Source organism: Amphiura filiformis, chromosome 4 (assembly GCF_039555335.1).
Source record: "Amphiura filiformis chromosome 4, Afil_fr2py, whole genome shotgun sequence".
NCBI lineage: Eukaryota > Metazoa > Echinodermata > Ophiuroidea > Amphilepidida > Amphiuridae > Amphiura > Amphiura filiformis.
The window spans coordinates 33,934,267-33,955,261 of NC_092631.1; the positions used below are offsets into that span (position 1 = coordinate 33,934,267).

The 20,995-nt window shown below is 36.7% G+C and overlaps 1 protein-coding gene across 1 annotated transcript; it reads right to left on the reverse strand.

Moving 5' to 3' along the window:
- Positions 1-4,199: 4,199 nt before the first annotated feature.
- Positions 4,200-18,408, reverse strand: LOC140150143 (U5 small nuclear ribonucleoprotein 40 kDa protein-like). The gene is made up of 9 exons (XM_072172146.1): positions 18,198-18,408; positions 13,147-13,276; positions 12,089-12,182; positions 10,650-10,815; positions 9,966-10,088; positions 7,483-7,603; positions 6,537-6,619; positions 5,027-5,192; positions 4,200-4,246 (listed from the first exon to the last, which is right to left on the reverse strand). Exons 1-9 carry the CDS (start codon positions 18,309-18,311, stop codon positions 4,200-4,202), a joined length of 1,044 nt encoding a protein of 347 aa, XP_072028247.1. The 5' UTR covers positions 18,312-18,408.
- Positions 18,409-20,995: the final 2,587 nt, after the last annotated feature.

Below are 20,995 nucleotides of genomic sequence, written 5' to 3' on the forward strand. Positions count from 1 at the left end.
ATTGTTATTGTGAACAACATTGTTATTATAACTAACATACCCTTCAGAAGTATCATCATTAGAACAAACATCAACATTATCAAGTTCATCATCAAGCATATTATATACATTGTAATTAATAAAGTCCTTGGTACTAGTAGTAGACTCAATAGTTTTAAGTCCGCTAGTACCGGCACGCACATGGCCGGTATCTCAATGCCTTCGCGACGCGAACGCGTTTGCGGGATGAAATTGTCTGTTATTACTTTTGTGTCCGTACTCTCCGCATTCATGGCATTGAATTTGTTCACTGAAATGACAGTTCTTCATAACATGATTGGTGCCACCACAAAAGTAGCAACTTCGCGATGGTACTTGTCCTCTAGCTGGTCTACGGGGATGATATCTTCCCGGATGTCTCGCGTTCATGCTTCTGTTGTTCATGTTCTTAGAGTCATTGGTTAGCTTCCTGGTCTTGATTACTTTATGAGTTTTGTTAATATTGTTTAACAGTTTGCGTGTCCCATGCGAGTTCAGGTGCAGTTTGCCTCCCTTAAGGGACCCTTCATCGGGTTCTTGGTTACTAAGTTTGAAGTTTACATCATTATCAACAACTTTGCATCCGCGTTGTTCACCAATTGTTTTCAGGTGTGAATTTAGCTTGTCCACTCTCTCTTGGTTATTGGCATTATCAGTGCGTGGACAGATCCACATGTTAAACATCAAGCATGCAATAGGCCTACACGAGTTAATGAATCGGGGAAATCCCAAGGTCCCAAAAAGCGTAGGCCAGGTAGAAGAGGTAAGAAGCGCACATGTAAACAAAATAATTCGACTATTAAAATTGCTTCCAACAACTTACGTGGTATCAAAAGTAAACGATACGAATTAAATCATTTTATTAATACCAATCAAGTTGAAATCGTAGGCTTAGTTGAAACATTTCTTAAAAACAATGAACAATTTAATGTTAAAGGATATAATTGGATCGGGAAAAATCGCTTTAATGATGTTAAGAAAAGTCAAGGGGATCGGTTTCCTCATAAAGATAATGTAACGATACTTGATGATAATGTCTTTGACACCAAGATGGATAAGTATGAAAGATTATGGGTGAAAGTGCAATATACTGGGTCACCAGATTCGATCTTCTATATAGCTGTCGTATACTTTCCTTGTGAAGGAACCGATCGCCCCCTTACTGATGAAATGTATGTATGTTTACTATCGGAACACTTGAGGATTCAACAAAATGATTCAAATGCAAATATTATCGTGTTGGGAGATTTTAATGGGAAAATCGGTATGAATCCTTTAAATGAGGATAAGACTGTTGATTACAATGGTCAAGGTCTAATTGATTTTTGTGATGCAACGGATCTGTCAATTCTTAACCTACATGATAAATGTACTGGTGTGTATACATGGGTCAGAAACCAACAAAAGAGTGTACTTGATTATGTTTGTGTATCACAAAGTGTTGTTGATAGACTTGATAATATGTTAATTGATGAGGAAGGAATATATCACTTAGGTAGTGACCATAACATGATTGTAACAACATTTAAACATGTGAATAACACGTTCTCAGAAAATAATTCTGAGTTGAAAAGTAATCCCAAAGATGATATGTACTGGAATATCAAGCCTAATCAAGATTGGGGACCGTTCAAAGAGGTCTTGAAAACAAGGTTCCATAATTGGGACCCTATTAATATGTCTGCCAATGAAGCTTGGTCTGAATGGAAACATGGTGTTTTATCAGCAGCAAAAGAAACAATTGGTTGTAAATACAAAGATAACAAATGTAAGGCATGGTTTGATGATGACATTTTGGAAGGAATAAATAGAAGAAAAAATGCATGTAAGACACATCGACTTTATTCAAAGAAAAAAGATAACCCTGACTTTGATGGGCAGGTTTGTGATTCACTGTGGGAAGACTATCAAAAGAAGCGAATTGAATGTAAATCATTGATTAAACGTAAGATTATGCAAATGAGAGTAGATAGGTGTTCTGACATAATGAAAATAGGTGGCCCACAGACTAGGGACTTTTGGCAACAATTGAAAGGAGCTAAACCAATTAATAAAGTTACATCAATAAAGATTCCAGGGACTGACCAAACCACTTCAGATAAGGAAGTTATGAAAACTTCAATTATGATGTACTATAATACCTTAGGTAAAATGAACCATAACCTTTGTTATGCTAATGAAGAGGATGACTCAACCACTCCTAATTATCTTGAGACCTGTGAGTTGAATGGGAAGGATGTCAATGTTATGATTGACAAGTTATCCTTCACTATTGAAGATGTTGTTGATTCAATTTCCCATTGTAAACTTAATAAAAGCCCTGGAATTGACAAGATTACTAATGAGCTTATCAAAAACGGCGGAGATGCTTTAATGTCTTCCTTATTTAGTCTTTTCAAAAGACTAACAGAAGTTGAGTGTATTCCAGATGAATGGAATGAAGGCATTATAATACCAATCTTTAAGAAAGGCGATGTTAAAGATCTTGACAATTACAGGGGGATAACCTTAACATCTTGTGTCTCAAAAGTATATAATAGGATTATCGCGCAAACTGTGTCAAAGTTTATTGAAGATAACAATATTCTAACTGAAGTGCAAGGCAGTTTCCGTAAAGACAGGCGCTGCGAAGACCATATATTCAACCTTAAAAGTATTATTGCAACGCGACAAGCTGAAGGCAAGCAAACATTTATGGCTTTTCTTGACTTTAAGAAAGCCTTTGACACAGTTTGGCGAGAAGGTCTGTTTAAAGCTATGAAGAGTATTGGTATTGAGGGTAATCTTTTAAATATCATTATAAACATGTACAAAAATGTAAAAAGTAAAGTAATATTCCAAGATGTAGAAACTGATTTCTTTACTGTAGATGAAGGTGTGAAACAAGGCTGTGTCCTTTCGCCAATTATCTTCTGCATTTACATTAATGAGCTTGCAAAAATGATCAAGGCCAAAAACTTAGGTGTAAGTATTTTTGGTACAAATATTGGCTGTTTGTTTTGGGCAGACGATGTAGTTCTGATTGGAAATAATGATAATGACCTTAACCTACTCCTTAACACAGCAAGCGAGTTTTCTAATAAATGCAAAATGTCGTTTAATTATACCAAATCGAATATTCTCATCACCGGGCAGCGTGTTAATGTAGATAGAAAATGGAAACTTTGTAATAGTTTCATCACAGAGGTCAACGAGTACAAATATTTAGGTGTTACCATTTCAAGGAACATGTCAGATCACTCTCATATCGAGGAAGTTGTTAAAAGAGGTAATCGATTAATTGGTTACATCAAATCAATAATTGATGACCAAGATGACTTTAATAGGGTCTATTATGGTGATCTCCTATGGAAATCAATTGGACTGTCATCAATCAATTACGCATGTGCAATATGGTTTTGTAAAGGTATTACAGTGATAGACAAGCTCGAAAATATTCAATATCACATGGCTCGAGCTATTCTCAAAGCACCAAGAAACGTTGCTAAAGAGGCCCTATATGGTGATCTTGGATGGCAAACTATTGCCTCTATCCAAAATAATATTCGTGCCAAGTACTTTAAGAGGCTTCAGGATATGGATGAAAACAGGTTACCAAAACTATTGTTTAAAGCAATCTTCCAAGTCAAAGACAAATTGAAATGGGGCTGGCTTTGTGATATGGAAAGTTCTCTAGAAAAATGTAATATGAGTATGTTTTACAATTACGGGTTCACCGACCAATCAAGCAATGCAGATTGGTCAAACACCTTTAAGAATGTAAATAAAGAGCTTGATCATGACAATTGGAGAATCAAAGCCTTGAATAAATCTTCTCTTGACGACTATGTTAGGTACAAAGAGCGACCATCACTAGAACCATACCTACTTGATAAACTGAATTTTTATGGGTCAAGCTTAAAATTCAAAGCCCGCTCTAATTCTTTAGATTTGGAATGAAGGAAAAAGTCCTGGTCAGATATAAACACGGGTCTTTGTAAGTTATGCAATTTAAACCAGGAGGAATCAGTTGATCACTTTCTATTCAATTGTACAAGTTTGGACTACATAAGGAATGACCACTTCAAAAGACTTGAAAAAGATCTATGTTCTAAAGGGTGGGAAGTAATTTGGCATATGTTCTCGGTTGGGGATGCAAATATTAGACACCATCTCCTCTTAGATAACATCTTCGAAGATAGCTATGATCTAGGGTCTATACTTGATAAATGTAGTAAAATGTTTCTCACTGATGCGTGGAAAGAAAGGAGTAATATGTTGAAAGACTTATGATCTCATAATTATAACCCATATTAATGTATTGAGTTATGAAGCTCATACAAACATGTATTATATAGTATAAGTATGTCTGTATGACACTGTACGTGTCTTTTTTTTGTAACAATTGATTAAGTTATTTCTTTCTTTCGTTTTTCTTCTTTCTTTCTTTCTTTCTTTCTTTCTTTCTTTCTTTCTTTCTTTCTTTCTTTCTTTCTTTCTTTCTTTCTTTCTTTCTTTCTTTCTTTCATCCGTTCTCTTTCTTTAGCCCTCTTCCTCACTTTAGATTATTTATATGTACCCTTTGCTTGAGTATATTTTTACTTTGTTATATAATTGTTGATAATTATTAAGCTTTGTTTGTATATTTAATGTCTTGGATGCACCATCAGATAGATGAGTGCCGCTGATGTAAAAGTGAATTCCAAATAAAAACTTGAAAAACTTGAAACTACACTGGAATTCCATTGATTCAAGACAAGTATTTATTGATTTATTGATCAAATATTGGTTTTCCCTCATTTTTGACTGTAACTCCACAACTGTTGTCTGTGCTGAAATAAAATTTTCAGTGCAGTAGTTGTAATCCTTTCCCCTATAATATACATATCTTACTTGTCAGTCACCAATGCACTATTACTTTTGAGAAAAATGCAAAAATAGGCACAAAATTGGCCAGGGGTGTAGTACCACCTTAACCCAGTTTTTCCCATAATTAGACAGGAGTATAAGGCACACCCAATATACTTACAGATTGGCTCAAACGGGTGGAAATCTACATCATTGATAGAACCTGTGTGTCCGGGTAATTTATACAATATCCGTCTACTCGTTGTATCCCATACATATACAAATCTGTCAGCTGAGCCTGCAGCTATCTTACTACCATCCGGTGACCATGCACATCGTAATAAATTCTGTCAAGAAATATTATATTTTTTGCTTAGCATAATCCTTAAAATGAACAATTTATTTATATATAACCTTCCAACATACCAAATCACAAATAGGTACTTTGAGCTAAAGCTGTGTCCAGGCCACAGTATCAGTCTCATTGCTATCTCTATTCAGGCATGGGGAAATAACTGGGGGTATTTGCGCTTTGCTCACAGTACATCCCCAACTAGTCTGTGTTTGTGTGTGACACTCACAGACCATAAACACAATTTGAAACATTTCATGGTGGGATGTACTGGTTGTGTCATAAGACTTCACACATAATTGTTTTTTGTTTGTTTCAATGTGCTGTCGGCAAAGACCCAATACCCTAATTATACCCAGCAGCAATATAGAGGGCAGTATACAGAATTTAGTTCCCCTCTATTTCTGTGGTCCAGGCACACTTTATCCTGGGACACTATCCCAGTAACCAGTGATGTAACTAGAGGGGGGGGCAGGGGCAACATGCCCCGGGCACCAAATTGACCAATTCAGCATTGATTCTGAACCCCTCCAAGCGATGAAAGTCAAAATCAATTGAAAGAACATTTTAAGACCGTTATTCAACTTCTAGTAACCAAAATTAATTAGTGGTAGGCCTTATTTGTCCAAAGGGAGCACATAATTGTTTCAAGAATTGGGGGGGCATTATGTATCCTTAGCCCTGAGCGCTACAACCCCTAGCTACACCACTAGCTACTGCCGTCTAAGATATTCTTGGGGGGGTAGGGCGCCAATTTTGTTCGCTACCAACCCTAGTTACGCCACTGTCAGTAGCGGTGCATGGTCAGCGAGAAAGCAGGATCTTGGACAACTATCCAGTTACCACGATAGAATTTCTTTATTCCGTGTGGTTGTAACTGGAATTTTGCTCACTCCATATCAGCATATTCAAGCAGTCACATCAGGCATTATGAAGATCCTGGCTAGCTTCATCTAGGCTGATTCACCCTCTACAGAATGAAGCCCTCTTCAAGAAACTGACATTTTATAACTGTCTTGTGCTACTCTAGACAATATAGTGCCGGCTCTAAAATGAAACCTTAGAACAAACTAGGTTTAAATCTATCACAATTAGTCAAATGTGGGCAATTTTTTCACACAAAAACAACTAACCTTTTCAGATGTACATTTGAAATGTGATATATGCCATTTTCTAACTTTTTAAAGGTTTTTTAAGCAACTAACAAGTGTTCTATTATAAGAGCTTTAAATTGACACTCTATTTGACAAATTCCATGATAATTGTGGATAATATGATCCCATGCAGACTATATTTACTTCATGTCCTTCCCCTCCTCTCATTACAAAAACCAACTTACCTTTTCAAAATTATGTTGAGCCCCTTGGAATAACTTGACACATCTTTCTGCAGGTGCAAATGGCCTCACGTCCCAAATTCTAACTATAATGATAGGAATGAAAAATGACATGCATTGGTTATAGGAGCTACACTTCAGTCAAGATAAGACTGTTTGCATTTAAAAGATGATCTCTTATCAGCGTAAGTGATGATATTTTTTAATTGCTCGTCAAGTGTGATTTACAATTATTATGGAAAAATGAAAAATGCGTTTAAAGGAGTATTTCGTGATCCTAGCATCCTCTATTTATGTCATTTTTCATTATATATCCACGAAAAAAACCTATTCCCAAAATTTCAGTTGATTCCGATTTTGCGTTCGCGAGATATGCATGATTATGTGTATTACACTGCTCCATAGACAATGCGTTGTAATTTCGTTCTGGTGCACCAGAACGAAATTCAAATTTCACGATATCTTTGCTAAACGAATTAATCTGCAAGAAATATTTTGTACATAAACATTATGTAGCCAGAGGTTTCCAGTGATATAAAAAACTCAACTTTTTTGAGAAAAGTGGGGGGATGAGGCTGTGGATCACGAAATGCCCCTTTAAACATATTTATTCACCATTCTTTGCACGAGAACAAATGATAATGAGACAAATTAAAAGGAATAATCTGAAATTATTAGGGTGATTACATAAACTGATGCATGCTTGAAACCATATTTTGCACTCCTTCTCAAAATTGCAAAAAATGACTTAGGCAATTGTCTTAGCAGGGTGACGATATATATGCAACATAGATGTCATTCTGAATGCTCCAGAGCATGAATTTAAGGTCAAAGCATTAATAACATGTTTCCTGTGAAATTCACACATCTAGGTAAAACAGCGATTTGTAGGACCAGCCAAGGGAGATTGGACTGTAGTTCTTTTTTTATCACACATTTCCCTTCTTACCTGTGTTATCCATGCAATTAGAGACAACATAGGAGCCATCAGGACTCAGCTTCAACCCTGTGATGGAATCTGAGTGACCTGCCATTTTGTACAGAAGACCATTCTTTCTAAGATCCCAAACCTGGAGAAATCAAGAAAACAAAATAGAAAGTATGACTACATTATTGGTAGAGCATGGTGGCAAGGGCGTTTGACTCATGAGCACAACGTTACGGGTTTGAACCAGTCAGGGCCAACATATTATGTCATTAGTACTTCATCTCACCCAGCCCTCGCATTAAGGATCTGAAGGGGCACGGCAACTTTTTTTAGGGCAAGTTGATAATTGCCTTGGATTTTCACTGAAAAGGCAAGGCAGCATGGCAGTTTGTAATATTTCAAGAGGGCATCATGGCAACTGTTGAAAATTTGAGAAGGGCACCAAGGCAATTTCTGTGTTCCTGTAGTAACTGCATACTTGCAGATGTTCCGACCTTAGCGACCATCTGCTTAGTAACAATATTGTATGGTGTGATTGCGATTTGTTCAATATTTTTCAAGTCATGCGTACATGTAGTTTACAACATCAGACGCTTGTAAGATGCACTCGGTGCTTTCAAATGTGTGTGCATGTTGTGTCCGAGAATTAAATGTAGCAACAGTAATTAAGGATCTAAGGTGCTACATAAATGCTGATATTCATATTTATTTCTCCTTTGCATTCTTCATGAAGCAGAGTTGTACAATTTCAAGAGCATTACATTTTCCACTGATTCCATGACTACCACAACTATGCTTATGATTGATTCTGGAAAAATAATATTGAAACTATAGCAAGGATCCTGCATACACAGAACCTCTTGAATACTAAGTCATACAGTATGTAACCCTTTGGCTTTATGGTGTTAACATGAATTATATGCACACACATTTATCTTTGACGAACCTCAGCTGATGTGGTTTTAGCATAGCTTCCAAAAGGTGTCAATACTTGTATGCTTTACTGAAAATCACTACATTATACAAATATATACTGCCATGAGATGTTCTGGTTAAAACTATGGGCCCGAGGTGAGATCAATAGTACTATTTTCCTGAGGGGCGCAGCCCCGCAGGAAAATAGTATTAATTGATCTCAACGAGGGACCATAGTTTTAACAGAACTTCAATAAAGGCAGTATATATTTTTTATATACTTCATTAATATGTTCTTTGTTCATTTATTTGTTAAAAGAAAATTATTTGACGTTTTGACTCTCCCGCTTCTATCCTGAGTAAACAGCACGGCTAATTTAAGCACAACCTACCCTTAAAAAAATCGAATAGCCCAAAATCGGGCTAACCAATTACAGCAGCGAGAAATGACGCTATGGCAGTTTCAGCGGCGTGAACTGTTCCGTCGCGATCGAATGCGCGCACGCAGCGGAAGGCATGGTCAAAAGTACTATTTACGGATTGGAGGTACTATTTACGGCTCATCCGGGACATTGAAAATACTATTTACGGCTTTCAGGTACTATTTACGGATAGGAGTACTGATGGTAGAACTATTTTTGGTCATGTGATCCACTTTTAACCAATCAATGAACAAGAATATATTAATGAAGTATATAAAATCTATTAGAAACAAAGAGATTAGATCTGAGGAGTACAGAATCCGCATTGTTTGCATGTCGCTCATGGAGGGCCAAATAGTGCAGCTCTATTTCACCATGCCCGGATCAATTTAAATTTGAAGTGTGTGCTTGTTTGCATTATGCGAGCAGTAAGTGCTATGTGCACAAAAATGTAACTTATCATTATTCGATATCTGCCTACTAGTTGCCGAGGTGCACTATTTTTGTCTCCAAGGCGGCAGATATACCATGCAGCATTACGGTCGATCCTTCATGTAATTATTTCGTGTAAGCTAATCCTAACTCTAACCCTAAGCCTTATCCTTATCATAACCCTATTCTAACCCTAACCCTAATCCTAACCCTAAACTAACCCTAACCTTAACCCTAACCCTAATTTCGTGTAAAATTACATGAAGGAATAACCAGCATTACGCAGAGCAATTATTTGATAAGTCGGTACTCTTTGAGTCTTATCTCTATGAATTGACCAGAGGATGTTTAAAGACATTCCCACAACCCAATGGGGTTTCTGACCTTGTATGTCTGGCTTTTGTACACATGTGGTACAGTTGATCATACCTTGCATTGGGATTGTGTGCAAATATCTGGTGTTTTCATCCTATTATTTAACATTCAAAACATCGAGACTTATGAATAAAATTAGTGCAGTGGGACAATATGATTGTTTCCTGTAAGAAAATCAAATATCAGTCATAAGTCTCAACTATTAGCTCGTTGGCTGCAGTTTTAATATTACCATTTTGTGTGTGTGGCAATGGGGACTTTGCCTTTAAAATTAGGTTATATTGATCAAATTCCCCAATCATAGTGCATTGTAGAATGCCTTTAAGCCTCCTCTGTGAATTGACTAAACATTACACCCACCTTAATGTCATTATCAATACCTCCTGATATGAGTTGATCACTAGTATCTGTGAAGGACACTGCTAATACTTGGTATGTATTCTGGAATGATTGAATGGCACCTCTCTTCCTAGTGTCCCACAGCTGTCAGTCACAAAGAAATAAACAAAATAAAACTTAGAACATAAAATTGTAAAAGACAGGCATGATAATGGAAAACTGCCTGAAAAAGCATGTGAATTCGGCCTTAAAAGGCCAAAACAGCCTGGAAAAAAGAAAAAAAATGCGTAAATTTGGACAAAAAAACTGCCTGAATTCAGGCAAAAGCCTGAAAAATACCAATTTTCATGTGTGTAAATTTTGCTCTTTGCTGATTTTGAATTGTGCAGATTTTGAAGTATTTTGCTTGTTTTTTAATTTTTAATTGTGAGGTTTCTTGCATAATTATATATCTATAAAGGATTATGTGATGCGATCAAGCAAAATGAGTTATTGTCGGGCAAATTGAATAAGGAATGCAAAATGATCATTAGATTAGAAAATGTTGATATCAAGTAATTGTAGCATATATTTTCCATTGACTCGCATATCCAAGATGGCGGAATTGTGAGCAAAGAGTGGGCTTTTTCTGTTGGTGCAATCATACGCCGTGAACAAAGGAAGCATCAAGTGCGCAAGAATTAACATCTCAAAATGTATCAATACCTTTATTGTGCCATCATCCCCTCCACTCACAACTAAAGGAGGCCCTCGCCTGGCAGGATAGCATGAGTTGACGATGGATGAATGGCCACGCATCTTCTTGATTCTGGTGCCTGTTTCTACGTCCCACATACACACCATTTTATCTGTTGCACATGTAATAAGTTGGCTACAAAGAAAATGCAAATACCATTACATGCATACATGTTCATTTTAAGTGACATTATTAATTGGAGCATAAAAAGGAATCAAGTTTTGACTGGCTGGGCGATGTATGTGTGTACCCTATTCAGTACAAACTCTCTCTGGCATTCATCAAGACCAAGTTGTCACATACCCCAATTCTTTACAGGATGTGCTAACAGATTGCCTTTTAAATTCTCTCATTTGAATTGTCACCCCAACTGGAGGTCGTGTAAATATCCCTGACTACATGTAAGTGCATTTCCCCTGACTGGATGACTTTCCCCGACTGAATGACAAAAGGGGGGGAAGGACATTTTGTTTACAATGTGATTTTCTTTCAGCTAATGACAAATCAACCCCCTGTTGAAACTGCACAAACCTGTGAGGACAGAGTAGACTAAAAGACGCAATTTTGATTCTTGTTGTTGCTCTTTTAGCCATGATACTGGTAAGCATGTAATCTGTTTAAGTAATGACTAATTTCTACCAATCCGATATTTTACCAATAATGCACTTGTATGTCGGGCCGATCCGATATTCGATCCGATTATCGACTGACCCTAAATAGAAACTGGACATTACAAAAAGTTCAACTTTGTAATCAGTTTTTTTTTTTATTGATTTCAACATCAGTATGCTTTATAGGTACTGACCAATTCAGTAATGGTAATAAATCAATTCTCACAATTTCTGACTTTGGTCTGATCAGATTTAATTGTATCACAACTAAGGGTGTGAGCGAGTCCCGGAATTCGAGTCCCGCCCGAGAATCCTATTACCCGGTCAGGAAATTCCCTGCCCGGGTACCCGAAATTTTATTTATTTTTTCGGTTTTGTAGTGTCCCTGGACCTAGACCTAAATAATAGGATCATTCATGGTTGACCTAAAAAAAAAAAAAAATTTGCACGATGTTTTGTATTTTTAATAAGAAAATTGATATTTTGTATTCATGTCATACTCTATTAATGATATCAAAATGCATTTTTTTTTTTTGCAATTTCGGTTACCCGGTTACGCGCCCGAAAAATGCGCCGGTTACCCGGGCACAAAATTACCCGAAAATCACACCCCTAATCACAACGGTAAGCGATGTCTTCAAACCACCGGATGAAGAATTTAGAGTTAGATTTAGGGTTAGGGTTAGGATTAAGGTTAGGGTTAGGGAATTGTTATGGTTAGGGAATCATTCTTCATCCTGTGGTTGGAATACCCACAACTGCTTATCTTTTTTGTGTGTGCATAATTGCAGACCTACCTTCCGTCTGTGGTGTAGTTCAATTCCATAATGGCACCCTGATGACCTTTCAGAACGGCATAATTATCACACTCTCCATACACGTTCCATAAAACTGTGATTATTAAAATAATTAATCGTAATAAATGTTAGTATTGGTCAATATCATAACATGTAAAGATTCATATATTATCACAATCACAATTAAATCAATTAATTGATTTTATTAAAACGACCAACCAAGCATCGATAATTTGGTTCGATTGCCTTACAAACGTAACGTATATAATATGCATTTGTTGGAGCAGCATTTTACTAGAAAACAAACTAGTACATATATTATGTGTAGTAAAAATTGCATAAAACTTGTTACTTGTACCTCGTCCCATACACCATTGTGTACAACAACAAGAATAATTTCAACTCTTTTAAGATTGACATGCTGGCAACATATTTCGTATAACAGATGCGGCTAGGCACTCAGTATAGGAAGGGTTCAAACTTGATGAAAAGAAAAACAGTCGCCGAGCCATGGGCTAATCATAGACTCTACATGTAGAAAGCTGGTTTTCTTATTTTGCTGCTCTCAAAATGCATGTATATAGATAACACCTTGGTCTGGGGCGGACATTTTACAAATGAATTTAGAAGAGCAACAACACCACTTGCATTACATTCCAGATGTTAAGTTAAATCTACATCATATGCAAAATTTGAGGAAAAATGAATGAGTCAGTTTTATTTTAGGGCCATTTGTCTATAACTGGTCTAGCCCTATGGAGAAAGTGCCCGTTGAGGGCGCTATAACCCCATTTTAGCAACAAAAATGTGATTTAAAAAAAAATGACCAGTGCGAATTTTCTAAAATTTTCAGAGTATGTAGTATGAACATGTAGAAATAATCAAGTACCGTAGTTACCCTACCTGCTCTTTTCGAAAAAAAAAAAAGTCCTATACCTCAATGATAATGAAACCTAGGTGATAACCACAAAAGGATGCATTATTCAATTTGCTGAGCATCAGAGTCAGGTTTACAGCCCTGGCAGAAGTTATGTAACTGCTGATCACACACTACTTACATATGGATCTGTCAAATGATGCCGATGCCAGAGTGCTGCCATTGGGATGAAACTTGGCACTAAATACATCTCCTTCATGGCCAGATAACAACATGATGGGTGCTAGCAGGCTGGAGGTACGTGGTGGACCCTAAAATGGTACAAGAAGTCAACAGCGAATATATGTTAAAATCTAACATTAGCATACATGTGACATGATCAAGGGAATGAGTCACATGTCTGCAATTTTCAATTAGAAGTTTTTTACATAATTTTCTGGCAGTTTACGAATGCTAGAAATTGAAGCAAACCCAGTCAAAATCGGACATCTGGTTAGTGAGTTATGAGCAATTTATCAATGGCTGAAAACAATATAAAATAAAAGAATTTGAACACTATTTTTGCCAATATCTCAAAAACAATATTAGCGACATCCGACTCATTCCCCCTGATCATGTCACATATAATTCACATCTGCACTGGTACTAAATTTCACTTCCTGTTTGTTAAAACTCATGTTTGATACATTCAGTGCCGCCAAGAACTACTACGTGCCCGGGGGTAAAATGAACACACAGCCTAGGCTCCTTTTTTATGGGCCACTGAGGTGTTTTTTCTTCGCTTTTATGGGCCCATTTATATATGTTATTATTTTTTACAGCCCCTAAGATCACAGGCCCGGGGGTAACACACCCCCTTCAAGTTGGTCTTAACCCTGGAATTATGGAAACATTCGGGCCTCAGTAACTGCTAAATTGTTTGTCTAAAGCAGGGTCTTAGGCAGGATTTGAAGGTTTGGGTGTGTAAATTCAAAAAACTGGGTGAGTAAATTTTTAAGATTTATATGTACAAAGCATCTAGGCTATGTGGGCAAAATCTGGGTGTGTATTTACAAATTTGGGTGTGTAAAACACTCCCTACACGGCTGGCTGCCTAAGTATATTTATAAGAGTATATCTGTGAGGTTAGATTTTGCCCACTTCTTTTTCATTAAACGTAACAAAAAAAATGTTGGGTCAAAAATTTTTTATTCATTTTTAAAAACTAGATAAAAATATCTAGGAGCTGTTATTTTTTTTAAATTTTGACCAACTTTGAGAAATTTAATGCACCAAAAATGGTAACAAAATGCTTAATTTAAAAAATTTTTCAAATATTTTTGGTGAAGTTGGTCAAAATGAGAGTCGATTGAGCTAAAGGTTTATTCAGATTTCCTTTTACAAATTAAGCGTACTGCTAGCCGTCCAGCACGTATTATTTGCACAAGGTCCAAGGCACACGCTTGACGTCGCGCAGGAGACGCGCACATATGGGTGTTTCCACAGTAATGAGACCCCCCTAGGTTTTATTGCCCTAATTTTTGTTCCTTATTTATTTTCATAGTTTAATTTAGACCATTGTTAATCTTTATAAGTAAGGATATCGCGAGCAAAAATTCAATGGCCTACCTACATTTTGAAAATTTGGTCCACATAAACCCTATGGGGAAAAATAACGGTTGTAACACAATAACGGTTGTAACATGTGACTTTTGACGCACAACAGATAAAAGGTTGTATTTTGAAAAGTTGACCCTGTATGGTCTGTGCTATGGTTTTCCTAGGTTAACATTATTGATTCCTTCAATACAAACCAAGTGTAGGTACTCTGTGATCCATATCAGGGTTAGGATGTGGGTACAAAGTCATAAGGTTGCAATGCGCGTCAATGTTATAACCGTTAAATTGTTACAACCGTTACAACATTAAATGTTATGAAACATTAACAATGAATGATATTTCATCGTTTTATCCAGGTTTGTTATAATAAGAGGAACTATGACAATCATAAGACAAAACCTTACTGTGATTATTTGGTTCATTTTGTAAGTTATGTCATTTTGACATGTGCGTCAACCATTGACGCACAGAAATATGCAATTTTTGTGCGTCAGAGATCTCCTGAACTATATATTTACATAGAACTTCAAGTGAGTATTTCATAATTTTCATAACCAACTTTATTATGATACCTTGGATAATATGAAAAAAAATGAAATATTGTTAATTTTTTTAGTTTCATGACATTTTGTCTTAAATTGTAACGGTTGTAACATTGACGCACGTTACAACCGTTACGACATTGTAACCCATCTCCTAGCTATGGTATGGATCAAACAGTGCCTGCACCTGGTTTATTATGAAGCAATCAATGGTGTTAAGGGGGTACTACACCCCTGCCCAATTTTTTGCCTATTTTTGCATTTTCTCAAAAATTATAGAGCATTGATGACAAGTAAGAAATGTATATTATAGGGCAAGGACTACAACTACTGCACTGGAAATTTTATTTCAGCACAGACAACAGTTGTGGAGTTACAGTCAAAAATGAGGGAAAACCATTATTTGATCAATAAATCAATAACTACTTGCCTTGAGTTGCTGAATTTTCAGTGCAGTAGTTGTAGTCCTTGCCCTATAATATACATATCTTACTTGTCACCAATGCGTTATAATTTTTGAAAATAAATGCAAAAATAGGCATAAAATTTGCCAGGGTGTAGTACCCCCTTAACCTAAGAAAATTAAACCAAAGACCATACATAGTCAATTTTTCAACGCTCAGTCTTTTATTCATTTTTCGTCCTCTTGTCCTTTATACTCGATCGCTGGATCACTACGTGAATTCGCCTCTCGAAAACCTCTACGAGGTTGTTGCATCGAGCACGCTGACTGGCTTAGCAATTATCAAAGTAGTTTTGTAAACCAATCAGGTTAGACGTACTTTACTGGCGAATTAATACCGTAATAGGCCGCCGCGTTCATTGATTGGCTTACGATTTCAAAGATTGGCTTTTGCAACCAATCACAATACGGGTTATATGACGCCCGTCGGAAAATTTTCATACGTCCACGATGACGTCATGCCCCAGTGCCACAAGGCTGGCTTTTCTGCGAAAGCGAGCGAGTGGTATAAAGTCAGTTTCACACCTGTGATTTATTGGAGCACATCCACAGCGCATTTGACAGATAAAAATGAAATTGGCAATTCTGAGCAACTGGATTCCATGAAATGGACGATTATATAAGTTATTCTACATAACAGGATCGGTAATAATTAACAGCTGGTCTGCTGTATTTGAAGTGCATATTGAACTTGGTAAGTTTGTGACTTCGTATGTTATGTGCAATTGATATTAGGCCAATGGAACTTGATTATTAGTTTCCGATTGGATGTTTGAAAAAAAGGACGAGGTCGCTATTTCATTATTCATTATTCAGTCTCTTTTCATTATCCATTATGTCAACAAAATCAGTGATTTTATGAACAGCTTTCTCCAGACTTAGGTACCCCACCAGTACCAAAGTATATATTGTTGATGAAAGACCATCTCAAAACCAGTATTAATGCTTAGATCATCTTTACAGGCATTTTGCAACAGATTGAGAAAAGATTTGAATTTGTTTTCATAAAAATGAAAAGAAATTAGCAATTTTTGTAATCACTAGAAACATGATGAGGTAATCCTTAAATTTCCATTATTTACTACATCCCCTACCCCTACAACTAAGAAAAAGTGCTGATTTATGATCAGCAGGGGATGTCAGACATTTTGAGAGTTTTAATTTTGATTATTTCTATTTCAATGTTCAGATAATTGACTTTTTTATGAAAATAATGAAAGTTTTGGTCAAATTGAAAAAGTGATGCGGGCGGTCAATAGGAAACTAACAATCGAGTTCCATTAGCCTATAGGAAGCTTAAATTGGCAGCAGGCTGTCATGCAATTCATCCGTCTCTTCCGAACATGGACGTTCAGGGCAAGTCATACTGAAGTATGACTTGCCCACACAGGGTATAGGGTCATGGGGCACAATCGCCCCGATATCTTCATGGCAGAAATCGCCATGGTAGGTTGAATCCACCGCCACGCATAGCCATTTTATATCAACCTGTTCTAATAGTTTTGTGTCGCATCATGGGCCGAAGGACATCTGACTAAGGCTACTGACAATAGCCCCGATTAGCCCGGTTACTGTCCTCGCTGTGTGTTAGTCGAGCATGGTACACCATAGGTCATATGGTTTTAGACTACCTTCACGATTGGCCTATACACTGCGCTATATAATTTGGCACATATAAATCAAAATTATTGTCAGTTTTTGACTCAAGATGCAAGCTAGTATCTCAAAGCGCAAACTAACGACTATCATATCTGTTAAAAATATATATTCAAGTGCAAGGAACCACATCTCAAATACGAAATCCTTTACGGGAGATTATCCCCCGGATATATTCATCTTTCAAACCCGGTATCCAAAGATTTATCGTTTGAATATCAATCGTGCATACATTGTAGCACATCCACGTGTATCGATCCTGTGTATTCATTTCAGTGTCTCTTCACTCTTGCTGTATAGTGTAATAAGGCCGAGTAAAAAAAATACATGTTTCTCGTCCGCGCCCTCCTCATTTTTTGAAGATTTTTCAAATTTCTTTTTATTTTGTAAACTTTCAGTTATAACTTGTTGAAAAAGATGTTTCAGAAGTTGAAACTTATTTTACGGCTTTGTAAATGCATAATACATCATTTAAGAAGAGTTTTGTGATCACTAGAGGGTCTACCTCTCAAAACAATAAAATAAAAGGGCCTCCTCCTTTTCTCAGATATCAATCTGTATGTTGAATACCGAAATATGGTGCCAAATACAGGTAGCTGTATTTAGCGTCGTTTTCCAATAAAAAATAGAAAATAAAAAGCCCCTCATTCTCCTAATTTTTAAAAACCCGGACGAGAAACATGATCATTTAACATGAACATTTTTATTTTTACTTGGCCTTATTATTAAGTTTTTAACCGCGCGATGTCGATATGTCGGTGTGTGGGGTAGGTGGGCTTGTCCAGCTGTGAGTGAAATTGGCCAAAAGGGTAATTACCAGTAATTGGGCCTGTATTATTTCCCTTTTTTGTAACAAAATCCAATTATAGCATGATAGTATGCAATCATGCATGCACATATTATACTCGTCGTGACGAATTCGGCACCCTTTCATGCATGCATGCCTCACGTCCACTGCACTGCGCTACTTACGCTTTCGATCAATGATTTAATCTCGGTCTCAGCAGCAACTAGTTCATTTCTAGGTCGTTTAATAGGAACTAAAGCTCCTTCCTCTATTTTTCGCTTTGATTCCATCACGGGCATTATATTAGATTTCTTCAAAATAAGCAATTTTACGTCAATTATTTTAAGCTTAACACCTTGGATCGCGTCACATCCGTTCGTTGAAATTGAATTGCACAGGGGTCACAGGGCTTCCAAGTAGCGGGTGGGCAATTAAGGTTATTTGCCACTAAATATCGGTACACGCATCTCACCATGCGGGGGGGGGGGGGGCAAGGCAATTACACCACATCGTGTTAAAGCCATATCATTTGCTGAGGAGAACGCCCTCAAAAATTTGGCGGCTACATGGTTTTTTCGGGGGGGGCAAAGTGAATGGGGCCAAATCGACAAATTGCCCAAAAATTGCCACAAAAATTGAAAATTTACGTAATTTTTTGGGTTTTGCCTCAAAAGTGTGTGTGTGTGTTGGGGGGGGGGAATAGGGGGGAACCGGTTTCCATGTAATATTTCCTCACAGGGAGGATGGCAATTATTTCTCGCATATACGGCCCTAGCTACTTAAGGCTATTGCGGGGAGGAGATAAGTTTAAGTGACCGCTTATAGGTTCGAATTTCAACCAGCCTAATTTGCCAAGTGGAGTAGGCGCAGCGCAGGTCTCGTAAACCTGAGGTCCTGGGTTCGATTCCCAGGCGGGATCACTTTTTCTACTTGTAGGCCTACATACTGTCTATTTAAATCATCTTTTGGACAAGTAAATTATGTTCATTGATGAACCTTTGGAGTACTGTTAAATATCAAAAATATCAATTTTTAATCATTTGCCATAAAATGTGTATTACATTGGGAATTTCAAAAAACCAAAAATATTTGCTATCAGAAGGACATTCTTCGTATTCAGAATGCAACTCGATATGTCTGATGTGCTCTCATGTCCCCACAAAAAATACTGTCCAAACGTTCATACCCCACCCTTAATCGTTCTCAAAAATCTGCTTTTTGCAAAATTCGTATAAGTGCACAATGATAGAAAAAGGTAGATATTCTTACCCAAAAATTCCACCAGAAAGAAGGATCTGTCCTAGTGTGTGATCTTCATGAAATGGAAGATGAATTTCACTTTATTATGAAATGCAAAGCTTATTCCAATCTTCGTGAAGAACTTTTATGTTACATAAATACTGTGTATGATACAGATAATTGTTCTGATAGAGATTACTTTATTCAAATAATGGGTGCTAAAGATTATGATACATTAAAAGTCATTTCTAACTGTATTATTTCTGCTTTAACAATACGTTCAAATGTTATGTTAAATATAGTTATATAATACCGTAGTGTATTAGTTGTAAGTTACTTTTATAAACATCTCAAAAAAAGTAACTAACCCCCCTGAAATAATGGCCATTATTCAAAAAGGGGCTATTGTTTTACAAATCTGTAAAATGCGTTGGAAGCAGAATTTATTTCTGCGCATTTTGACAACTCATTGGATACGATAGCCCTGAAAACAATCTACAATAAAACACCGGTCAATTTAATGTAGTGAGGTCCAGATTTGAAAGTTGCACTTGACTTACATACAAATTTTTACAATACAAAAACACTCAGATATCATTACACAGATTTCCTTCCATTACACTGAATGCAAAATCAATAGAATTTACTGCAACTTTCAAATCTTGGGCTACATTGATTTAAATGTACGCTGTGATGTCAATATTTAGTCAATTGCTACAAATGAGGTGTCAAAATGTGCAAAAATAAATTCTGCTTCCACAGCATTTTACAGATGTGTGGTACAATCACCCGTTTTAGAATAATAGGCATTATTTAAGGGGGTTAGTTACTTTTTTTGAGATGTTTATTTCATATGTACGTGTACTGTAGTTGTATTGATTATACCTATTTGTTAGGTCGATATCAATAAACATGCATGACCTTTAGGTCATACTGAATCTGAAATCTGTCTCCTTTATTATTTGCGACGGCGAACCTGGTGAAAAATTATGTTTATTTATATAATTCCCGTCGTCGATCATGCCACTGATTTTCCATGTGATGCCCCTGCCCAACGCTCTTTATAGGCCTAGGCATATATTCAGTTGAACAGCAATGAGTCCTCCACTGATTTTGCTTCTTCTTTAAACTTTAAGCCATTTAAAGCCACTTAGAACTATATTCAATTCATATCAATTTGTAAGCGCTCTTTAGCAAAGTCATAATTTACAACCGTATGACAAAACAGGCGAAAATAGTAACTTTTTGCAAAGATTTGCAAAGAGAATTGGCCATTTTTTTCATTCTGACGCTAGTATATGGACAATATACGGTAAGTGTGCTTTTTCATTTAACATGTTTAATGACATAACATTTGAAAAATATTGTAAGGAACACACGAGGTTTTGACGTTGTGGTCAAAAACTGTGCTGGGATAGGTCGTTTTCAACAGATTACCACATTCGCCTTGCTATAAACATTGAATTGCGTTATCTGTTGACCTAATGACAGAAAGTGTTTTAGGGGGAAGTGTCATTCGTTCGATATAAAAAAAATTCTGATTGGATGAAGGGAACACTTGGGGTTTTGACAAAAAACAATCAGAGGCCCATTTTCCAGATAGAAGCTCCACAGCTCTTACGATACTATGCACTCAACCGTGTAGTATCAAAGACTGTGTAGAGACAATTCACTGCTTGCTTGGAAAAGAGGATGCTAGGATCAGTGCATGGAATCAAGTGTTAATCTTCAAATGAGCAAATCC